The sequence below is a fragment of the Glycine soja genome, chromosome 6 (genome assembly GCF_004193775.1).
Source record: "Glycine soja cultivar W05 chromosome 6, ASM419377v2, whole genome shotgun sequence".
Lineage (NCBI taxonomy): Eukaryota > Viridiplantae > Streptophyta > Magnoliopsida > Fabales > Fabaceae > Glycine > Glycine soja.
Window position 1 is genome coordinate 1,836,143 of NC_041007.1, and position 21,758 is coordinate 1,857,900.

The 21,758-nt window shown below is 30.7% G+C and overlaps 3 protein-coding genes across 7 annotated transcripts; 2 read left to right on the plus strand and 1 right to left on the minus strand.

Annotated features, from left to right (window-relative positions):
- Positions 1–3,773: 3,773 nt before the first annotated feature.
- LOC114414593 lies at positions 3,774–8,333 on the plus strand. Of its 3 annotated transcripts, none has more exons than XM_028378898.1 (13): positions 3,774–4,207; positions 4,355–4,506; positions 4,616–4,673; positions 5,091–5,197; positions 5,304–5,526; positions 5,625–5,862; positions 5,971–6,037; positions 6,127–6,181; positions 6,310–6,376; positions 6,458–6,551; positions 6,672–7,004; positions 7,100–7,321; positions 7,617–8,333. In XM_028378898.1, the coding sequence occupies exons 1-13, from the start codon at positions 4,099–4,101 to the stop codon at positions 8,049–8,051; spliced, it is 2,160 nt and encodes a 719-aa protein (XP_028234699.1). In that variant the 5' UTR covers positions 3,774–4,098; the 3' UTR covers positions 8,052–8,333. The 3 variants fall into 3 exon arrangements, with proteins under 3 accessions (XP_028234699.1, XP_028234697.1, XP_028234700.1); XM_028378896.1 differs by having other exon boundaries at positions 3,778–4,207; positions 6,307–6,376; XM_028378899.1 differs by lacking the exons at positions 3,774–4,207; positions 4,355–4,506; positions 4,616–4,673 and adding an exon at positions 4,870–4,992 and having other exon boundaries at positions 6,307–6,376.
- Positions 8,334–9,430: 1,097 nt separating this feature from the next.
- On the plus strand, positions 9,431–15,385 carry LOC114414594 (WEB family protein At1g75720-like). 3 transcript variants are annotated; one of them, XM_028378900.1, is made up of 6 exons: positions 9,452–9,916; positions 10,979–11,042; positions 12,028–12,364; positions 12,437–12,502; positions 13,063–13,425; positions 14,670–15,385. In XM_028378900.1, exons 3-6 carry the CDS (start codon positions 12,323–12,325, stop codon positions 15,120–15,122), a joined length of 924 nt encoding a protein of 307 aa, XP_028234701.1. In that variant the 5' UTR covers positions 9,452–9,916; positions 10,979–11,042; positions 12,028–12,322; the 3' UTR covers positions 15,123–15,385. The 3 variants fall into 3 exon arrangements, with proteins under 3 accessions (XP_028234702.1, XP_028234701.1, XP_028234703.1); XM_028378901.1 differs by having other exon boundaries at positions 9,431–9,916; positions 10,979–12,364; positions 14,676–15,385; XM_028378902.1 differs by having other exon boundaries at positions 9,730–9,916; positions 10,979–12,372.
- A 4,401-nt stretch (positions 15,386–19,786) lies between these two features.
- On the minus strand, positions 19,787–20,502 carry LOC114413994. Its single transcript, XM_028378377.1, has one exon. It carries the CDS (start codon positions 20,336–20,338, stop codon positions 19,967–19,969), a length of 372 nt encoding a protein of 123 aa, XP_028234178.1. The 5' UTR covers positions 20,339–20,502; the 3' UTR covers positions 19,787–19,966.
- Positions 20,503–21,758: the final 1,256 nt, after the last annotated feature.

A 21,758-nucleotide genomic window follows, 5' to 3' on the forward strand; every position in this document is an offset into this window, starting at 1 on the left:
TTTGGGTAAAAGAGATTGAGACTACAAAGCCAGCTTACATAGTGTGTTATTTAGGTCGTCGAAATTAAATACTACTAACCAAGACAACTTGGGTTGTGGTTTTATCCACACTAACCCTCCTTAATCCTCTTCATTAGTAAATGCCTTAATGGAGTCAGAAGCTACCCAGGATGACAAATCCAAGTTACGCGCGCGATATCTGAAGGCAAAGTGTTGCCTTTATTTAATCCTTTGAGACTTGAGGTCTAGCCAGTTCATCTCAATGTTTAATAAAATTTAATGAAAGAAAACAACTTACTTATAAATATTATTAGTATTGATGTTCGATCCATCAAAACTGATGTTTCAGTTTGGTATAGTTATTATTTTTGTCTTAAGCTATGCTTGTCAATATAGTTTTTTTTTCTTAGGTTATGTTTGGTAAAAATAAAAGAAAAGTTAGTTAGCTTAGTTGTTAAAAGATTAAATTTATTAAGATAATTTATGGAATTATAAGTGTTAGATAAAAATATATGCTAAAGTAATTAATAAAAGTAAAATAACATAAACAAGCATGCTTATATGATACTTTAATGTTTTTATTTTATTGATAAAAATATATTTGGGGTATCTGTAATTTCAATTTTTAATTAATTTCAAACTCTTTTATTTTTTTTGTTATTTATAGATTAATTGTTTTAATTATATTTTTAGTTTCAATTATATATATATATATATGTGTGTGTATGTATTCATATTGTATATTTTACTATATTCTTATTCTATAATAATTAAATAAATATTGTAAACATGTGGTTAAAATAAATTTTTAATTTTAAAAAATATCTAAAAATAATAACAAAAATAAAATTCTATGGTAGAAAGAGGAAGAAGAGAAACAAAAAGAATAAAAAAATTATACTTTAAAGTAAAAAAATTGTAAAAAAAATAATAAATATTTTATATATAAATGAAGAATAAAAATAAAGAGATAAAAACTGATCATTTAAAAAATGTTAGTAACATTTCAAACAACATTGTAAATTATTAAAATAAGCTTATTTATCGGATGTCATTAATAATGTCAAACAAACTTTTTAATTAGCAAAAAAGTTAAAAATTAAATGAAAATGTTTGATAAAAAATTATTTAACAGCTAAAATTATCAATATTAATTAAATAAAATATTAATTAATTTAAATAAAACATTAATAATTCTTATAATTATTTCAAACTTAATTTTAGCCCTAAACAAATCAATCCATAGTGGGTTGAATAACACAAAGCGCTACTCTTGGACCAAAATCCGTGCTCGAGCCCCAAAGTGTGTCTCTCATTATCTAATTTGGATCCTATATTGTCTTTGGGCTACTGCTACGAGAAATACCGAACTGGTTAAAAAAACATTCGCACTATACATTTTTTATATTCCACTTTTGACGTACCTAGCCTCTTCTACTTGCGAAGGAAGACTCCACAAGGTGAAATGCAAAGGTCATTACCAAGCAAATACAACCAATACAATGGAATAAATTAAGAAAGTGAAATTATTTGGTTGTATTCGATTGCATTTCATTACAATTAATTTAACAGTAAAAACTGTGTGGAATAACTGTTTTGAGAAAATGAGTAAACCATGTTAACACTTCCTCAATCACTGCTAATAAAACATCTTATTACCAAGCAGAAAAATATCTATATTTTTATCATGTTTGATTTCAAGACAAAATATAAACATTTAGGACATAGAAAGAGTAATTTTTACACTTTAGCAAAAACTATAATAAAATGTAATTTTTAAACTATGTCATTGATAAAGAATATTTAAAGTTTTGTTAATGATTGATTTTTGTTAGAAAACTTATCTATTATCTTTAGTAGGATTAACTTTTTTAACCATCATTTTCCTATTTACAAAGTTTGGATATAAGACATTATTTTAAAGGATGGAGTTTCGTTCTACTAAAAAATTTATTGATTATAATTATTCTTGTAGCTTGTGTCTCAGGGGAGGAGACCTAGTTCAAGAGCACTTAAGTGTAAGTGTAATGTGCATATCTAGGTCAATTTTTAGGGTTTGTATAAGGTGCATTTTAATTGACTGATCTGATATACTCGTAAGGATCTTATTACATCTGATCTATCAGTTGCTTCGAGATCCTTAGGCATGTTTCCCAAGTGGTTAAGGTTGGTTGGGGGCCAAGGTTTTGGTAGTGTGTCTGTTAAGGTGTCTAATTGATAGTGTGAGCACATAAGGTCGGGTTCTAAGTCCCTTGAGCGTGTGAAGTCCGACCGAGGGCATTGTGAAGAGTAGAACCAATTGAAAGGATCAAGGGATACAAAGTTCCACAACTTCGAGGGCGAAAGCACGAAGATGCTAATTCCAACACATTGGTTCTCCATCTACGAACATGTAAAATTGAAGGGGTGCAACAATAAATTATATTAACAGTAAGTATATATTTTTTTATAAAATATATAAAGCAAAAAAAGTCTCATATATTAAAAAAATGTCATATTTTGACAAAAAGGCCTCAAGTACATCTCTCACATTTAAAGTAATTTTTTTAGACCTTATTTACTGTTACATCGGTCTTAACAAAATGAGCCCTTACTTCAGTAGGTGAACTACACACAATGGAGGCAGAAATTAGCGAAGTAATTGAAGGGTGGATTAGAAGAAAGAGATGTGGCAGTCACGCAGGAAACATGATCCTTGCCGCTGAGAATGAAATAATCATAAATGGCGTTTCAACTTAGAATTTCAAAGGTGAAGAAGCTTAGGTTAGGACTTCTTGGGAGTGTTTGTTTTGCTTCGCTCCAATTGCAACTCTAATACCACCAACCCCGCCTTCCGCAATTACGCCTCTGTATCAAACTCGTGTTCACAAAACCAATTCATAACAGAACTGCCACGTGCTTCTCACACACTACGCACTGGTGCTTGTTGCGTGACAATAAATAAATTAATTAACATAATGTAGGTAACAAAAAAAAAAAAAAAGCGAAGAAAGTAGACTGAGATATATCGTCTGAGTCTTAGAGAAGAACATGCAATAAAAACAGGCTTCCCATGCCGTAGTGCACGGAGAGATGCCATGTGACATGCATGCTTTTCTCTTCATCTCTTGTGCAAGATTTCATCCTCAAACAAAATTACAAAATCAAGGACTAAATAACTTTTAGGTCTATGAGCTATATATGATTTTTATTTTTAGTTTCTAACAATTTTTTTGTTATTTTAAATATTTGATATATTAAAAATTTTATAAAACCTTTAACATATCAGATAATTTATTTTTATTATCAAAACTCAAAATAAATTAACATCAGAAACCTATTACAAAATTTTTAATATATCTGATAAAAAAATTATCAAAATAAAAATCAAGTATATATATATATATATATATGAGAGAGATTTAAAAAATATTTAAATCCATATTTAAGCCTAATATCAAATACGGAATTTTTTGGAGGGGCATTAATTTGAATGATAATAAAATAAAATACTCCAAGTAGAAGGGATAATTAATTGGGCGACGTGATGTGGCGTTGCATTGAATTGATAATTGATAGCAGTAGTATTTTGCTATGATTGACTTTGTGAGTCCTGGTTTCCTTTCTTCTCCACATAGATAGGAGCGGACCCAGTCATTCAATTCCATGGCTGAAAGTGCACACTGCGGCCAGCTTCTATGTAATTTACTTTTTATTCACTGCGGAATTCGGGATTAACTAAATTCCTTTCATTCTTCACCATAAGCAAATAATTAAATGCTACAAAACAAAATAATAAAAATACTCATCTCACGGCACGGACATTTGCGAGCCTTCCTTTTTCTTTTTCTTTCTCTTACTTTTCTCGTGATTCTCTGAACACGAGGCACGAACCAATTACTTTTCTCCCTTCCTCTCCTTTTTATTTTTGTTTTCTTTTTTCTTTTTCTCAGTGCTACAGTCTTATTCTCATTGCTGCCTATCTCTTTTTTTTATGTGTCTTCTCCTTCCTCCTCCCAACCTTAAACACTCATCAGTGGTTGTGATTCTCTCTGATTTTGGTTTGCGTGTGGTGTCGGAATCAGCGAAATGAAAGACGGTGAGTGAGTGACAGAAGAAATGGACATAAGTGAAGGAGGAGAAGCGATGACGAAACGACACACTAATAAACAACAACAATCTCAATCTGCTTCTTCTGGGGGACGCAACCTAATCCCTGCCGCGTGTGGTAACTATTCCGCCACTCATTTTCTGTTTTATTTCCTCTTGTCGCTTTCCGATAACGCCTCTCTCCCTTCTTTCTTCTTTTTCTCATTCTCACTCCAAATAAAAATAGCATAAATAAAATATCTCTACCTCTCTTTATTTGAGATAGGTTTGAATGCGAGTCTTGGGGACCTTGAGTTTTCGGAGAAATCGAAGAAGGAAAAGGTGAGAAGCTTGAGTGCTGTTGCCAAAGCATTATCAATGGGTTGCCGTGTTTCTCACTCTCAAAAACCAACCAAGAAATTTAAGCTTCCCATAAAGGTACCACCACTAGTACTAGTACTTGTTAGTTATGCGCTATTTTCGATTCCTGGATTGTGTTTGCGAAATGTTTTTTTTTTTAATATTTAATAATTTAATGATTTGGCAGTTTCTGAAGGACTGCAATGGCGTTGATCATGCCTCTGTTCCACGGAAGATACGTTCAGGTGCCCTATTTTCGGATTCACAGTAAAAGATGTCACATTTATCTTCTCTTTTTTTTTTTATCCAAATTCTTTTATTATTCATCGTTCGGAATTTCGGATAAGGGAATTTTGGATAAGGGTTGAAGCTAAGCAACAATGACGGGACTCACGTTTCCCCTCTGCTCTCTAATACTATAAATTAAAAGGCTGTACTACAGTGTATGGTACTTTATGAAAAGAATGAATAATCATATTTTTTAAAATAAATTATTATTATTATTGGGAGATATTTCTATTTTCTACGGTGGATTTGATTTGTAGCAGCACTCTTTCCATTGAGGTAGTTAGGATTTTTTCTTTGTAGTATCAAATCTTCCTTATTATATATTTATTTATTTATGTTAAAAGGTGGGGATTTTATATATGTTGAACTTACAGCTGTGAAGAAACGGGGTCGCGAATCCTTCTTTGGTGATTCAGAAAAGGTGAACCATAGGATGAACGGAATGGAATCTCCCCAAAAAGATGGCATAAAGAAATCCAAAGTGAGTGCTGCAACAACACATCTTTGTGGTTCAAAACTTGACCTTTTGCTTCGTTTTTCTAGCCATTATTTCAATTTCACCTTTTATTTACTTTTGCTTTTGGTAGAAACAAAGAACCCCGGGCTGGTCCACGAGGCAAGTTTCACCGGGGCCCATCACAAAGGATGAGGAAGAGGTTGTGGAGACTCTATATGCCTTGGCTGGAATGTTCCCTTCAGATAAGGCCTCCAATGTTGTTAAGAGTGAACTTGACAGTGAATCATTACCAGAAAACTCCACGGTTTTACAGGACCAAGAGGAGAGTCAGAGTGCTAATGTTACTCTTGAAGGTTGCTCTCTCCCTCACGGCACTTTTACTAGCAATTAATTAACGTAGTAATTAATTTATGTATTCTAAGTTTTTAATTTTTTGGGTCATGTATTCTAGCCTCGGGAGCTACTCAGGATGCTGGAGAAAAGTCACCTACGGGGTGTAAAAAAGCCAGTTCTTTGAATGAAACCATTGGTCAAGAACAGACTGATTTTCCCGAGAGTGCTAACTTCTTGGTGGCTACTGACAACACTGCTCCAAAAACAAATCCGCAGGCCGTGCCTATGATGGTTAAGACTGAAAATGGCGGCAACGTTGCATTGCATGACTCTCAATTGTTGTCTCTGGAAATGGGGTGGGTAGTTTTAGTTTTTTTTTTCAGTTGCATTCTGAAAATCTCTCTAGCCTATCCTTTTCAAAAAAAAAAAAACTTAATTTTTCTTGTTTTCTCATCATTTTGCAGATTAAATGTGCCCACACAACCACAAATTTCACATATTGGAAGGCAATCAGACGTGGGATTTCAGACGGTAGTCATTTCAACTTTTACAATTTACACTAAAATTCTTGTTTTACAGGCTAGTGCTAGTACTATTGGTGTTATTGGCTTACGTTTCAGGTCGGAACCGTTGGTTATAAGCAAGAACATCTAATTAAGTACCAAAATGAAACTGGTATGCTCGAGGGCAAAGTGTGCCTGTTACAAGCAGTGAATTTTTTTTTTATTTGGGTGACTATAAGTATAGGCTAAAGCATTTCATCAGTTGGCTGACTAAGATATTTTTGTTTGTTTTATTAGAAGGTTCGGCATTGTGGCCAGGCTTGTCTCCGATTGCATCAGCTGGGATTACTAGGGCTTCTTATTTGCAGTAAAATTCTTTTTTCCACTTCATTATGACCTATTCTCTCCTCTTCAGCATGTCCTGATTTGATGGATTTTCCTTCTGAAGGTTTTCTTCTGCTGCCAAAGCTCAAGATTGGATGAAAACTGCTATGGGTGTCTCGAAACAAGATTTGATGGAAACTTGTTCTTCTGGTGGAAAGGTAAATGAATTACAAATTTGTACTTGTACTGCTGTTTTGCATGATTAACCTTTTGTATAACGGCAAAAGTTCTTCATCCCAGTCAATGCACTCCACTCAAAAAGTTCAGTATCGATGCAGATTTCCGAAATTATTACTCATAAAAAGTCATGGAAGAGGTGTGCAGCTCATGTTCACATCAGTCATCTCATCCGTAGTTTAGAAGTGTCAAAACGACAGGCGGGCAAAGAACATGAGCTTTTTCCTCAAACAATAGTACACCAAGGGTCAAAATGTGGGGTACTAACAAAAGCACACAACTTGAATTGGATGAGAAGTGGAAATAGTCATGCTACTCAAACAGTTTATTCTGCTACAACGAGTAATTCACGTGAAACTAAGAATGGTATTCTTCAACATGACCTTTATCATGAGGCTCCCCCAACACCTGGGGTGTATGATCCTCAAAAGCAAGTAAGCTATGGATAATAATTTTGATTATAGTGATAGTACCTTCCCTGTGTCCCCTCTTCCTCGTGCCTGATTTGATGACTATTCATATTATGCAGTGTTTCAACTTCTTGTCCTTGTCAACTGGAGTTAGTGATCAGTTAAAGGCCAACGAAATTTTTAATAAAGGTGAAAGTAAGTTGGAGCCATATTCAAAACAGCAACTGCCTTATTTTCAGTCACTACAACTACAACAGCAGAGGCAGCATGGCCTCATGCCCGTTCAAAGTTCTCCGTATGCCTCAACTTTCCTAGATCAGCTTCCAGTTGCAGGACCACAGGTTTTTAACTTACTAGACCCCTACCAATCTTATATTAAAGAACTACAAAATCTAGGGTCAAGTTTTAGAAAAATAGCTTAAAGTAACTTTATTGTCCAACATGATAATAATGATGTGGCTAAAATTTATTGTCGACTTGGAATAACCTGCCCCCGACCGGCCACCCTCAGAAAAAAAAAAAAAAGACTTGAGAGAGAAGCCATGCAATTTATATCCTTAATATAACAACACCCTCTCCCTTTGTCTTATTATCATATTAAGCTTAGTTTCGTAATAACGCTTTAATTGACTGCAGGTTCGGTTGCAGCAGCAGCATCTGCCTCATTATTATGGTACCCCGTTACGTGGAAGTCATTATAGTTCGACAGTTTCCTATAAGCAACAGCACCAAAGTTTTTGGGCGGTGCAGCTAGCAGCTCAAGGTGGGTCTTCTTCTGTGAATTGCAGTATTGTGAGGGCCCAATATCCTAATTGGCAAAATGGTAGACATGACTCTTCTGTTCCCCAAGTAATCCTTCCCCATTCCCCTGCATCCTTAGAAACATTTGGATCCAAAATCACTTCAATCTCTGACCAGCACCTCTTCACCCTCGCTTCATCAAGATCCAGGGCAAATGGGCAAGACATTCATCTTGCTTCTTCTGTGTGTGAAGAAAGTAAAGGTAGGTTCCGTAGTAGTAATAATAGTGGTACCCCATCACTGCAATTGTTATGTGATGAGCGTATTTGAAATTGAACACAAAAGATAAGGCATAGAAATATACTTATTTCATTGTTGTATTTGTGCATGTGCTGGTCTTTGTGCTACTGCTACACATGTCACGTTAATCAACGTGGCACGGAACTTGCCATGTCTATAAGCCAGCGTTCTTTGACACGTTGGGAAAGGGAAACACAACGTAAATATTTAGCTAAATCTGAGACTGACAAGGCCTGCGCTGTCTTGGCATCAAGTAAATGGAGTACCTTGCTTTAGGTCTAAACAGGGTTACATGTCAAATGGTTGTTTTAAGGTTTTTTCACAAATTAAAAAAAATATTGTATACTATATTTATATAAATTTTGACTAAATTATTTTTATTTGTTGTTTTACTATTTTCTATACTATTTTCAACTACTTTATTTATACTTTAATGAAACATTTGTTTATAATATTTTTTACCAGGAAGTATTAATGTTCCACGGTAAATGTTATAAAAATAAAGCTAAAATATGTTTTTTCGTCATTGGAAAATTGACCTTTCAGATTTTGTCTTTCTAAAAAAATTGTATGTCTTTCATCCTCATAAGTCCCTGTGGAATTGATAGTTCAGATTTTGTTTTTGTAAAAAGTTTTGTCTGTCTTTCATTAACTCCTTATCAAATTGATATTTCAGATTTTGTCTTTGTGAGAAGTTCTGTCTTCGTAAAATTATAATGCATTAGTTTTTGTCCGAAACAAGGTTTGATTGTGTCTAAACGAGCAAAGATGGATGTTTAAACGAGAGATAATATTTAAGTGATTGTACAAAATAAAAAATAGCATAAAGAGCAAAAATCTGAAGCAAAACTACACGACAAATAATGTTGTACGCTCGTATAGCCCAGTTAGAAAAGGTAAAATTGTTGGGCTCAATAGGTCTAATTAAGAAATGAAAAAAATCAAAAGAAATAAAAATTAAAAGAAAAACAAATAATTGTATTAAACTTGGGATTAGGATTAGGATGCCCATTTTAAAAATGGACATGGTCCAGCAAACTTAGAAACTAATTTTAATTGTAGTGAATACTTATCTTATAATCCTGTAAGTCGTGATGCATATAATTCATGTAGTATCATATCTTGTAAATTGACAAAGTTCATGTATAATGGGTTATTGGATTTAAATAACTTATACATGTTTTTTTTTGTTTTTTTTTATAACTTATTTTATTTCCAATATGAGAAATATACATTACTTGAAAATCTTTTATTTTTTAAAATAACATTAGCTTTAATAGTTGTTTTTTTATTATATTAATTTCTATTTAAAAATCAAGTTCTTCCTCTTATTTGTATTTTTTCTCTCTTGTGGCTTTGGAACATCATCTCTCTCCCCCAAAATCTATTATTTAAAAGTGAGTGACTCTCTCTTTTTATTCCTTGACCTAGGTTTTTTTATCCCTCGCCTCCTTCTTTTTCTTTCCCCCTCTCTCTTCCCCTTCCTTGCATTTTCTTTCTCGTTCTCTGAAGGTGAGTTATTATCTTTTCTTCCCTTGATCTATGTTTTTTTTATCTTTCTCACTCACTCTCTACACATCTTTGTCACCAGATCTACTACACTTTGAAAGTAAGTGAATTTTTCTCCTTCTCCAGATCTATTATTTCTCTCCCACTTTTCGGTTGAAAGCAACCTAATTTGCTATTTTTTTCTCACTCTTCAAAAGTGAGTAAACCTTTTTCATTCCCTTGATCTGAGTTCCTTATCTCTCTTTGTCCCTTTCTCTCTCTATTTCTTTTCCCTAGATCTATGCTTTGAAAGTGAGCAAATGGTTCTCTTTTCCAGATCTAATATTTCTCCACCGCTCTTTGATGGAAAGCAATCTGATCTATGCTTTCGTTCTCACTCTCTAAAGGTGAATCTCTCATTTTCCTTCCCTTGATCTATACTTTTTTTATCTCTTTCACTTGCACTTTTTTCACCTCTTCGAATGTAAGTGACTTTTTTTCTTGTCCAGATCTATTTCTCTCTCTCACTCTTCAATGGAAAATGACTTGATTTTCTATTTATTTTTTTATCTTTGAAGGTGAGCAAATTGTTTTTCCTTCCCTTGATCTAAGTTTCATATCTCCCTCTCCTCTAAATCTACGCTTTGAAAGTGAATGAATCTTTCTTTTTTCCATAATTGATATTCCTCTATCACTCTTTGATGGAAAGTAATCCAATCTCTGCTTTCTTTCTCACTCTCTGAATGTGAATGACTTATTTTTCTTCCCTTGATGTACACTTTTTATTCCTCTCACTCGCTCCCTCCTCATCTCTCCTCTCAAATCTATGCTCTCAAAGTAAGTGAATTTTTTTCATTGTTCAGATTTATTTTTTCTCTAACACTCTTCAATGGAAAACAACCTTATTTGTTATTTCTTTCTTTCTCTTTGAAGGTGAGCAAACCTTTTTCCTTCCCTTGATCTAAGCTCCTAATCTTTCTTTCTTTTAGATCCATGCTTTGAAAGTGAGTGGATCTTTCTCTTTCCCAAATCTAATATCCCTTTATCACTCATCAATGGAAAGCAACCTAATCTGTGCTTTCTTTCTCACTCTTCGGAGATGTGTGACTCCTTTTTTTCTTGATCTATACTTTGTATCTCTTTCACATATTGTGTTTGCATCTCTCTTCCTATATCTATGTTTTGAAAGCAAGTGAATTTTTTTCCTTGTCCAAATATGTTTTCCCTCTCTCACTCTTCAATTGAAAACAACCTGATTTGATATTTTTTCTCAGTGAAGAAACCTTTTTCATATTATAACTTTATACCATGTAATTTTCTATTTTTTTAATATTTATAAAATAATAAGTCTATACGAATTATAAGAAAAATCTATTAGTTTAATAATGTTACATGGTACTTAATTGCATGATTGACAATGGTAGGTATGCTTGCCGTTAATTTAATTAGTTCCTTCTGTGCGTTGACAGTTGGTGGGCTTTGGCTTCAAATTGCACAACCTAGGTGAAGGGACACAGGACTTGTGAATCAATGGTAGTTCTTACTTTTACTCGAGGAACTTTGAGAATCTTTTAAAAGTGGAGTGGTTGTGCAAACACTATGATGTCTCGTAGATAATACATAGAGGCAACACCATTATGGGATGTTATATTCCATACATGTTTGCAATTTAATTGCATGCACTTAGGTTAGCTTTTTTTTCTTCTTTATCTTGGTTAACAATTGCTAATAATTTCCTTCCTGGCACAACTTTTTTTTTTTTGTCATTATCATTGATTTTGCTTCTACATTTCATATTTATCACAATTTTGTTAAAATTCGTGTTTACTTCTACTTTTTCTTTGGCCTATTTTTTTTTATTGCAAACCATGGTACAACTCATAAGTTTAAATTGGTGTCTTAATATCCAATCTTTTCATTCTAACAAATTATAACACTTGATCAGGATTAAGATTCATGTTGGTTTAGATGGATATGATGATAATAATGCATTGAGAGGAGTAATCTAACAACTATAATTCTTATAGTCCTTTGTGCTTAGAGTGTTACTACAACGAAGATATGAGTGAATAATAAGTGACAACTTGGTTAGCAATTAGTAAATGCTTATTTGTGTAGTCTTGTGAGGATAATTTGGTCCGAGACACTGATAAAAGGAGAAACCAAAATATTCACTCTTTTGTATTTTGAGGGACATTTAACTTTATGTATAAAATTTGGCTGACTAGAGTGATCATGGATCTTTCTAAATGCAATTTACATTTACATTGGTAAGGTGTTGATTAGGTGTAAAGTTCACCCAAGCATTAGCACATTAACTCAAAAGTATCATATGAAAATATAGGGTCATAGCCATTTGTTATCCATTTGCTCATCATATTCATTGTTGCCATTATCTCAAACCCTATTTATTCGATGAATGATGAACATTTACAAAGCTTTTTTGTATAATGTTTTTGCATTTCACATTTTTTTTCCTAACTCAGTTTGTAATGATGTTGACTTTATCTACTATCAGTGGCCCTTCTACTCTATATGCACTCCACTCTGTAAAAGATTTTTGGGATCCTTGAGGACAAAGTAAGCAACACTATAAGAAGTCTTGCGTCCCTTCATTCTAGGCAGTGCAATAAAGTACCATTTTTCAAGAAATATTTGGACAAGCTTTCGATCGATCATAATTGTTAGACCTGACAATCCCTTAAATTGTGTTGCTCATCACTGGTGCATGAGAGTCTTAACCATAATGACTAATTGCCTTGACTGGGTGGCTCCCTCAATCAATGCCCCAATCACACCAATCATCATAAAAGATGTTGAAGTCACACTCACTCTATATAAGTGCACATCAAGGGGTACTTAGGTATGTTTGTTTTCCTACTTATTCCTTTGGGTCTGAACTAACTTAAGCATTGGAATCCTTGTAGGTACCCCACATGGTCTTTGCTCCTGGATTTTGTCCAATGCAGTCGGATGACTTGCCCAAAATGTTGGTAAGAATATTTGACACCTATCATAGGTCCCTTATAAAACTTTTCTTGGCCACATGAACCAAGATCATTTCCTTTTCTTTGAATCGTCTGACCAATTATCAACTTAGGTGCTCCTGTCCAATCAAGATCCTTTTTTGCTACAACACAATTATCTTTTTTTTTTCTCCTTATTAAATTTTCTAATTCATTTTTATATGCATAACAACATTGTATATGCATCTTTGACTTTGTGTTCTATCAATTTTACTATGACATCATACATGCGTTTTTTAATCAATGTGGATGATTTTTTGCACAGTCTACAAACACTTTATCAATACTTTTTATTTTTTTGTGTTTTTTTTAATTACATCACATTATCACATATCAATCCCTTACTCTTTTATTTTTCTCCAAGTATAAACACATAATGGTATCCAAGAATCATTTTATTTTATTTTTATTTTTCTGTCACATTTGCCATAATATGAACCCTGTAGCTTTCCATAGGCTTCTCTGGTGGGTGAAGAGTCCTTCTCTTTAGTTGTGCTAAAAATATATAAAACTTTTGGGCCATTTAGGTCCAACACCAACAGTACCAAGAGCATCCACCCACCGCCTTCGCCCTCAAACATAACAGAATTCTAGTGAAGTGGACGCGAAGAAACGAAGCTTCCAATCTTATATCTAAACCCTCTCCTTTGTCCAATCCATCTCATTCTTCTCTCCCTCTCTCTCACATTCACTACCAGCCAGCTATCCTTGTTCGCTGTTTCCACTTTGGAAGAAACACAAACATGAACATGGAAGATGGTGTCATGCTGGTCAGAAAGGCCGAGATAGACACAAGGGCGCCATTCCGGTCTGTCAAAGAGGCTGTCTCGTTGTTTGGTGAGAAAGTTTTGGCCGGGGAAGTTTATGCAAGTGCTAACAAGCTCAAAAAGGTTCTACAAATCACTTCACTTTATTGCTTACTCATTTATACACACACATACATATGATATGACCAATTGATCTACAGTGAAATTTACTTGGTGGCACCTAAAAAATATCTTACTTCTGAAAGCCCTCTTGTTTTATTTTTTTACTCTTTAATTCATTAAATTTTTTCTTGATTACGTAGTTCTAGACAAAAGTACCAATTTTTTTTGTTCTGTGTAGCATCACTCATCTACAATCCATTTCAGAACATTTACACAAAACTGCTTTCATTTGTTTAGTTTTTCAGCGACTCGTGCCCGTAGCCCTAGGCATCAATTGTGCTGGCCTTAGATTTCTGAACTAATAGTAACATTTTTACTTTTGAGTCCCAATTTACAAATCATTTTACCAACATTTAGATGGTTCAAATCATCTATATCTTCCAAAATTTTACACAAGAGGAATTCAGAATATATTTGATAATAAATTTAAATATGCTTTTGATTTGTAATGAATTAACATATTTTGTTTTAAATTTTTAATAATTTCTTTTCTTTGCTTCGAGTTTCAAAATAAAACAAAAGAAAATTGACTTTGGTCATTGTTATTTTTATTTTAGACAATTTACTGTATATATTTTTGTTTTTGTCACTAGAATATTTAGGTCATTTGTTATTAGTTTCTATCAAATATTTTTTTAAAAAAATTAATTAAATATTATAAGGATTATAATAAAAAATAGATATATTAAAAGGATTAAAACAAAATAACAAATATTAAAAACATTATTTTATTTTATTAAAATCTCAATATATAAAAAATTATTAAAAATGTAAAATAAAATTCATTGATGTATCATGAAACAAAAACATATTTAAGTTTAAATAATAAACATATATTTGAGGAGAGCACAGGGAAGCATAAGTTGGTCCAACCTTATGGTTGCTTGTAACAGATGGTTATTCAACTGCAGTCTGCAGACTGTGTCGTGTGCTTTCTTGTAATTTGCGTGTCTTGCTTTCTTTATCGTGTCATAGAATAAAGGCCGTGAAAAACTATACTATTAATTTATGCTTTTGCACGTAGGATACCTTAATTATAATCTATTCATTGTATATCTCAAGCTTCGTAATTGTGTGAAATATTGAAATACTAACTAAACTTATTCAATAACTTTTTATATCGTTACTTTCACTTCCTATTCCTCTCTATTACATAATTCATTTATCTTACATTTCTTTTTCATAGATCTAATTGGTTGTTATAGATACAGAGTGGAGCAAATGAAAACGGCGGTGAATTTTCGAGAATTGAAAGCGTTGAAGCCGAGTTAGATGAGACGCGGGAAAACCTGCAGAGGGCAAAGGAAGAAAGCATGGTAATGGCGCATTGTCTGTCTTCTCTGCAGGAAGAGCTAGAACGTACGAAGCAAGAGCTCCGACAATTGAAGCAACGGGAAACACAGAAGCACCCAGAGGAATCTGAAATCGAAGATGTAAAGTTTGTGGAGAACTTAACGACGTTTGGAGTGAAAAGTTCGAGATTCGACGAGGATAAGATGGAGTTCCAAAAGAAAAGGTACGTGACGTTCGCGAACCCGCAACACGGGGTTGAAAAGTTGGAAAGGCACCCTTCTCTCAGGAAGAAGAACAAGAAGTCGCTCATTCCTTTCATTGGAGCCATCTTTTCAAGGAAAAAGGGAACCCAAGAAATTCCATGAAACCAATTTTTAATCACACCAAGTACCATATATGTTTTCTGTTTACTACTAATTAATATGTTAATTGGCAACTGCATTTTGTTTAGAGTTTCTTCTCAGAAGGTATATTTTCATGTCCTCTGTAATCTAACAGACTTCAATGGCAAATGGTCCGTACAGTGTAGTTAATTAAACTCATGAGATGCCGGTAGCAGACAGAGTAGCGGAATATGAATGCATGTTGAGCGTGGTTCATGTTATAAAGCACCATTATTCCAATTTCACATTCTCAGTTTTTATTTAGACACATTAGATCCAAAGAATCAAAGCGATTTATTCCAATTCAAGAGTTGAGATCAAAATCGTGTAATGAGCAAGTGACAAAATTTTAAGTCGTGGCCTGAATTTATGGAATACGTTAATAAATCAATATGGTGTAGGTATTGGTTTCTTTCAGAAGAGAAATAACATGTGTAAAGATGGATACAAACAAATCAAATAAAATGTATCATTGAAGTGTTTACATTGTGTTTCCGCGTGAATTCTCAAGCTCAACACGCTTTATGGGAAGATAGATTTTGCACCTACAGTATAAATAAAATATTTTTCTATTATCATTGAATTATAAATTATTATATATACGATAAGTTTCTTTTTTATAATAAATACCTTAAAATTATACCAATAATATCTTTTAATTAGTTCATAGTGCAAATTTTTTTTACAACGCATAATAATTAAATCATGTTTTATTTATATGCTCAAAATTAATTTAGCAGTGTGACTCAAATATCTGTCGAGGGTGATATTGAATATAGGAATCTTTTAAAATATTATGTTTCTTCGAAGATTTTAGTCTTCTTCATGATGAGAATCATTGGATAAGTCATAAGATTTTTACAAAGCATAACTTGCCCAACATATACATGTTCTTCGATGTGCAAGATTCAATCCTCTTATTTTAGAGAATTTTTAAATTAAAAAAAAAAACCCAAACAGAGATGCACATACTAAAATGTTGGTTTATAAATTATATATTTTATATTTTATATCATTAAAATAAATTTATGCTGATTAAATCAATTCTACATGATATTTATTTTTAAAACTTTTTATCAATATAAGTTTGACTAAAATTTATTTTTCATCCTCCTATTTTCTTAAATCCACAGTTTTAGTTTCCTCATTTTTTAATTGAGATATTTCATTTCCCATTATTAAAAATTTTATAATTATAGTTCCTAATTTTTTAATTAAAATATTTCGTCTTTCACTTTTAAAAAATACACAAGTTTACTCCAAGTGATTAATATACCATCTAAACGTTGACTATCATATGTTTATTTACTATCCACATAATAAATTTTTTAAAAAAATTATTTATTTACTAACAAACTTAATTTATTAAAAAAAGAACATATTCAAATCTAAAATTGACCATAAAAACTAAAATCATGAATTTTTAAGAGTGAAAAATAGAATATTTCAATTAAATAATAGGGGAATTAAAATCACAAATTATAAATAATAGAGGGACAAAAAATATGTTTTAACTTATAAGTTTAAAATAAGATGTTATTATTTAAAAAAAATATTTGAGTAAAAATTCGAAACAGGGAGATTACTCAATGAATTATTTTTATGGAAACAAATTTTTAATATTATTTTTCATATTTTTTTTATCTAGTGTCATAAATATGTTTTGAAGTAATTATTTTAAGAATTCAGTGATGCTTATCATATTCTTTTGTGAAAGGTAGTTAAGCATATGTGAAAAATGATTAAATGAAATAAAAAAATATCTTAATAGAAATTGAATTAATAACTCTTTATTTATAAAGAAAACAATACATCATTAAGACATTTGTTAACTACATTAATATTATTTTTTATGTATCATTAATCAAGAGTTATTAATTTCTTTTTTCAACTTATCAAAATTTATAAATTAAAAAAAAGATTTAATATATAAATATTTTTAATTTTATTGTATATGTTTTTTAATAATTTAATTTTTTAATTTTTATTTTACCAATTTATAATTAAATTTCATAAATTAATATGCAAATTATTTACATAAATTTTTTGTAAATTTATATTAATATAAAAATTATTTTTAGTCTTGTAATTTATTTAAATTTATTCATAAACAAGACAATAAAATACTTTCTTTGTTTAGTTAAGTATATTAAAATTATTTTCTATGTATCATTAGTCAAGAATTATTATTTTTAAAATTATTAAAATTTATAAATTAAAATATACTTAACATATAAATATTATTTAATTAGAGTGAAAATAATATGTATATTAAAATTAATTTACAAAAATTTATGTAAATAATTTACATATTAATTTATGAAATTTAAATATAAATTGGTAAAATAAAAAAAATATGTAAACTATTTAAAATAAAGACATATAAAATAACATAAAATAAAATTAAAAAAATTTATTTATTAAATATTTTTTAATTTATAAATTTTGATAATTTGAAAAAAGATTAATAACTCATGAATAATGATACATATGTTAATATAGTTAATCAAATAAAATAACTCTGTTAATAGTTTATTATCTTATTTATAAATAAAAGATCATGAATTTAATTTTTATTAAGACATTTTTTATTTTTTATTTTATTTAATTTTTTGCATATAAGTGCTGTTTGACTTTGACTTTGAATGGTGAACCGATTTGACTTTGAAACAAAATTTGATTTCTCAAACCTTATAAGTGGTATGTATTTAATTTTATTTTTTTGCTGAAGCCTGATGGATGTATTTACAAATATATTCCAATTTGATCAGGTGTGATTTAGTTTTAGATGTGGTAAATTATATTTTAGTAAATATAGTAAAAATATATAATTTAAATATTGTGAAGGATTTTTTTTATAAAAAAAACAATGAATTTATCGTTGGTAGACCGTTAGGTGGTCTAGACATTAAATTGATTTACATATGAATTTAAATATTTTTTTCTGTAGATTTCGTTCTTAGTGTGTTAGTGTCTTCTAGGGAATGGTTGGCATATAACTTCAACGGTTGCAATACTCCCGTGTCAATTAGCAAAATCTAAACGTAGCTAAGATTCCTAAGAAAAATACTTAAATTTCAGTAAAAAAATAAAACTTATATTTTTAATAGAGTTTAAGTGTTATTTTTAATCTATCATGACAAAAATTAATTTGAAATTCATATAAAAAGTAAGTAAAATTTAATCAAGAATTATGAACAATTTAACTTTAACTTTAACACATTAATTATCTATATTCAATCACTTATGTCCGATCAACCTTAAGTATATGTTTAAATTAAAGTTGTGAGAGCCTAAAATTACTTTTATTCAAGAAGCAACATTTTTTTCTTCCTTTTTTAGTGTATAAGATTTATTATTGTGCAGTAGAATTAGTAAATATTTTTCAAATTCTTTAATCCAAACATACATAGTTCAGCAAGATTAGCTGAAAAAAAATTGGCTAAAAACTGACTTATAAAATATAAATATTTGATAAAATTGGTTATTGAAGTAACTGAAAAGTGTAAAATGATTGAAAAATAATAAAATGACATATTTGAAAAGGGTAAGCAATAAATTTGATGAATATATTAAGGATAAAAAAGAAAAAAAATATAAAAGCTAAAAGTTAAAAATTAACATTTTAAAAAATATTACTTGAAGTAAAATTTTAAAAAAATACTAAAAATTACTGAAAAACTACTAAAAATAACTCGTTTATTAAACAACCAAATGAATTTTTTAGTTGATTAAAAAATTAAAAATTAACTGAAATATCTTATTAAACATAACTATAATCTAAGAGTATCTCCAATAGTATGCTTACATAAATTACTTAACTTTAAACTATTATATTATAAATAATATATTTTCAAACATTCTAAGATTCACAAAAATAATTTAATCAATCACTTTAGTCATCTTCATAATATGTTTGAATAACATTAAAGAATTAATTATACTCCGTAAAATATTGATGATGCCATAAAAAGTAAAAAAACTTATTTATTAGTTTGTTTTCCCCTTAGAAAAAAAACAATTGATTTTATTTTTCATCATAAATCTAATTCAAACATAATATAAGTTAATGAAAAATATTCAGCATGTCATTGTGAGCTCTAAATTAGAGTTAGAAACATAACATGTACAGCGGAAAAATTGTCCTTCTAGACACAACTAATTAATATATTAGAATTAAAATTAAATTATTTAGATATCATTTGAATTCGCTTTTTATAGAAGTAATTTTTTATTAGATTTTATTTGTTCCATATCGAATTCTGAATTAGTTCAATATTAAAATTTTCATGAATAGGAGGATTACAAATAAGAATTCTATATTGATCATTCTTGTTAACAATTATGGGATATTCAGATTCTGGCTCTGACATGTTAAGTGAGGGAAATACCACCTATCACTATCAGCCTCAAATTTAGGGTGGGTAGATCCAACTTCAAATCAGTCTGGTCATGAATCTTTTATTCTTTCATGATTTTGCACACAAGCTTTGCTTTTTGCTGTTTCGCGTTATAATAGAACCTGAAAACTCATCCAATTCAACATTTCAACCCCATCCAAGAGCCACTACACAGACAACATTATTCTCCCTTGTTGTATACACACGATTGAAGCATAATTGAAAAATTAATTAACATAAAAAAGAAGCAATCGAATTGAAGTAATTCCATTATATATGCAAAATTCAATGCTCCCATATACATATGCATATACATGATCATTATAGCATAAGGAAAATAATGTAATAAGTATAATGAACCACATATGGTGGCAACCGAATCAAAGAACACAAGACATTAATCAAAGGATAATTAATGTCAGACTCTCAGACAACATCAGATTTTCGACCATCCAAAACGCCATCTTGTGCTGACTTATTGAAAAACTCGATGCAATCCGCAATGGCCTCATTGTAATGCGAGTAAGAGGAATAGTACGAACTGCATGAAGTCTTGGGCGGTTCAAACTGGTCGTTTACTTTGTGCTTCGAATCCTTTGAGCGACGAGAATTAGGTACCGAGAACACTAGGCGCATGAAGATCTTGCGAAAGCGTTGAAAGAGCTTCATGGCAGAGAGGTTCAACTTTGGACAAGGTTGAGGGATTTGTTCAAAGGATGCTTCTTCTTCAGTTCTTATTTGTATAACAACAAAACCCTCTGTTCTTGATTTATGTGGGTTGTTGTGCTTGTTGTACATTTTTTTCTCCCTTTGGCACAAGCACACCGATCTTGAAATATATAGTTAACTTGGACATGTATGGTTTTGGTTTCCCCTTTCTGGAGGGTATATAAATAAAAGGGTGAGAAATTGAGCATTTATATAAATTAAGCTTGAGATTTATATTCCATATTGGAAGGCCAAAAAGATATTGGACAAGTAAGAAGTGTCATGTGCCTAAATCATTTGCATGGCCTTCCTGTCCTCACAATTTTGGTCTCTTTGCTTAGGTTTGTTGATTACGTTCAATTAACATCTTAAGCTAATTCATGATCAGTAGCGGGATTAGTACTCTTTTTGATTAAAATTGTGGCAGAATTAGGCGCTTTGGATAGAGCTAAAACTTGATCATTTCAAGTTTATTATTAAAAGGAAAAGAATGATGATCGGTCCACACTGCCTCAAATATAAAACCTTGACGGATCTCCAACAACAATCATTTCTAACAATTTGTGGAACCCATCCAACATGTCCAACGTTAAAGCAAGTGATTTTGACCTAATTCATTCTCTCTTTCTCGATTTTTCTTTTATGTACAGTCACCAATCCTGCAAAAGTTTCAGCTTTCACTAGGAAATCATAGAAAAGATAACGTGAATAATGCAGGAATAAGCTCACCAATATTCGTGTGTGTGATTATGTATTATATTTGTCATCACAATTAATCCAAATCATTTTGTACCCGAAATCTACAGGGGATTTCATAATTATAACCGTAAATAGGGAGACACACATCCTCACACATATATGAAAGTCGGCGACGCAAGGTAATAGTCATATTCATTTCTTTTATTCAAGTAGTTTTATAAGATATTTTTTTTGTTAAACTTACGAGAGAATAAAACGAAAGAGAAAAGCCAGTGATCATCTCTCTAACACTTGTTTTTTAAGACTCTACTTATAATTAATTAGAATTTATAGGAAATTATTATTTATCGGTAGGTTTTGCTTCTCGTTCGTTGATTTTTTTTTCTTCTGATTTAAATTGAATGAGAAATAAATCCTATCAAAATTAATAATTTTTAATAAATTTTAATCAATTACATGAAAAATATTTAAAAATATTAGAAATAGTGTCGTCAACATTTCTCCAAAAGAAAAAAAAACGACGCATGTCCATCAAATGTAAAATTAGTTTGAATACTCAAAGATTTATAGATTTTCTTCTTCATGTTTTCATTCAATCTTGAATTGTTATATAACTAAGAATAATAATTTTTATGATGATAATTTTTAAAATCACATATAGAATAATTTTTAATTAGATAATAGTATAAAAATCTTAGATTAACAGTATGTTAAAATTAAATTTTATGTTTGATTCGTAAAAAAATATGGTACTGAATAAAACAATTATTTTTGTTTCACATTTGATTTTAAAAAAATTATGAAACAACAC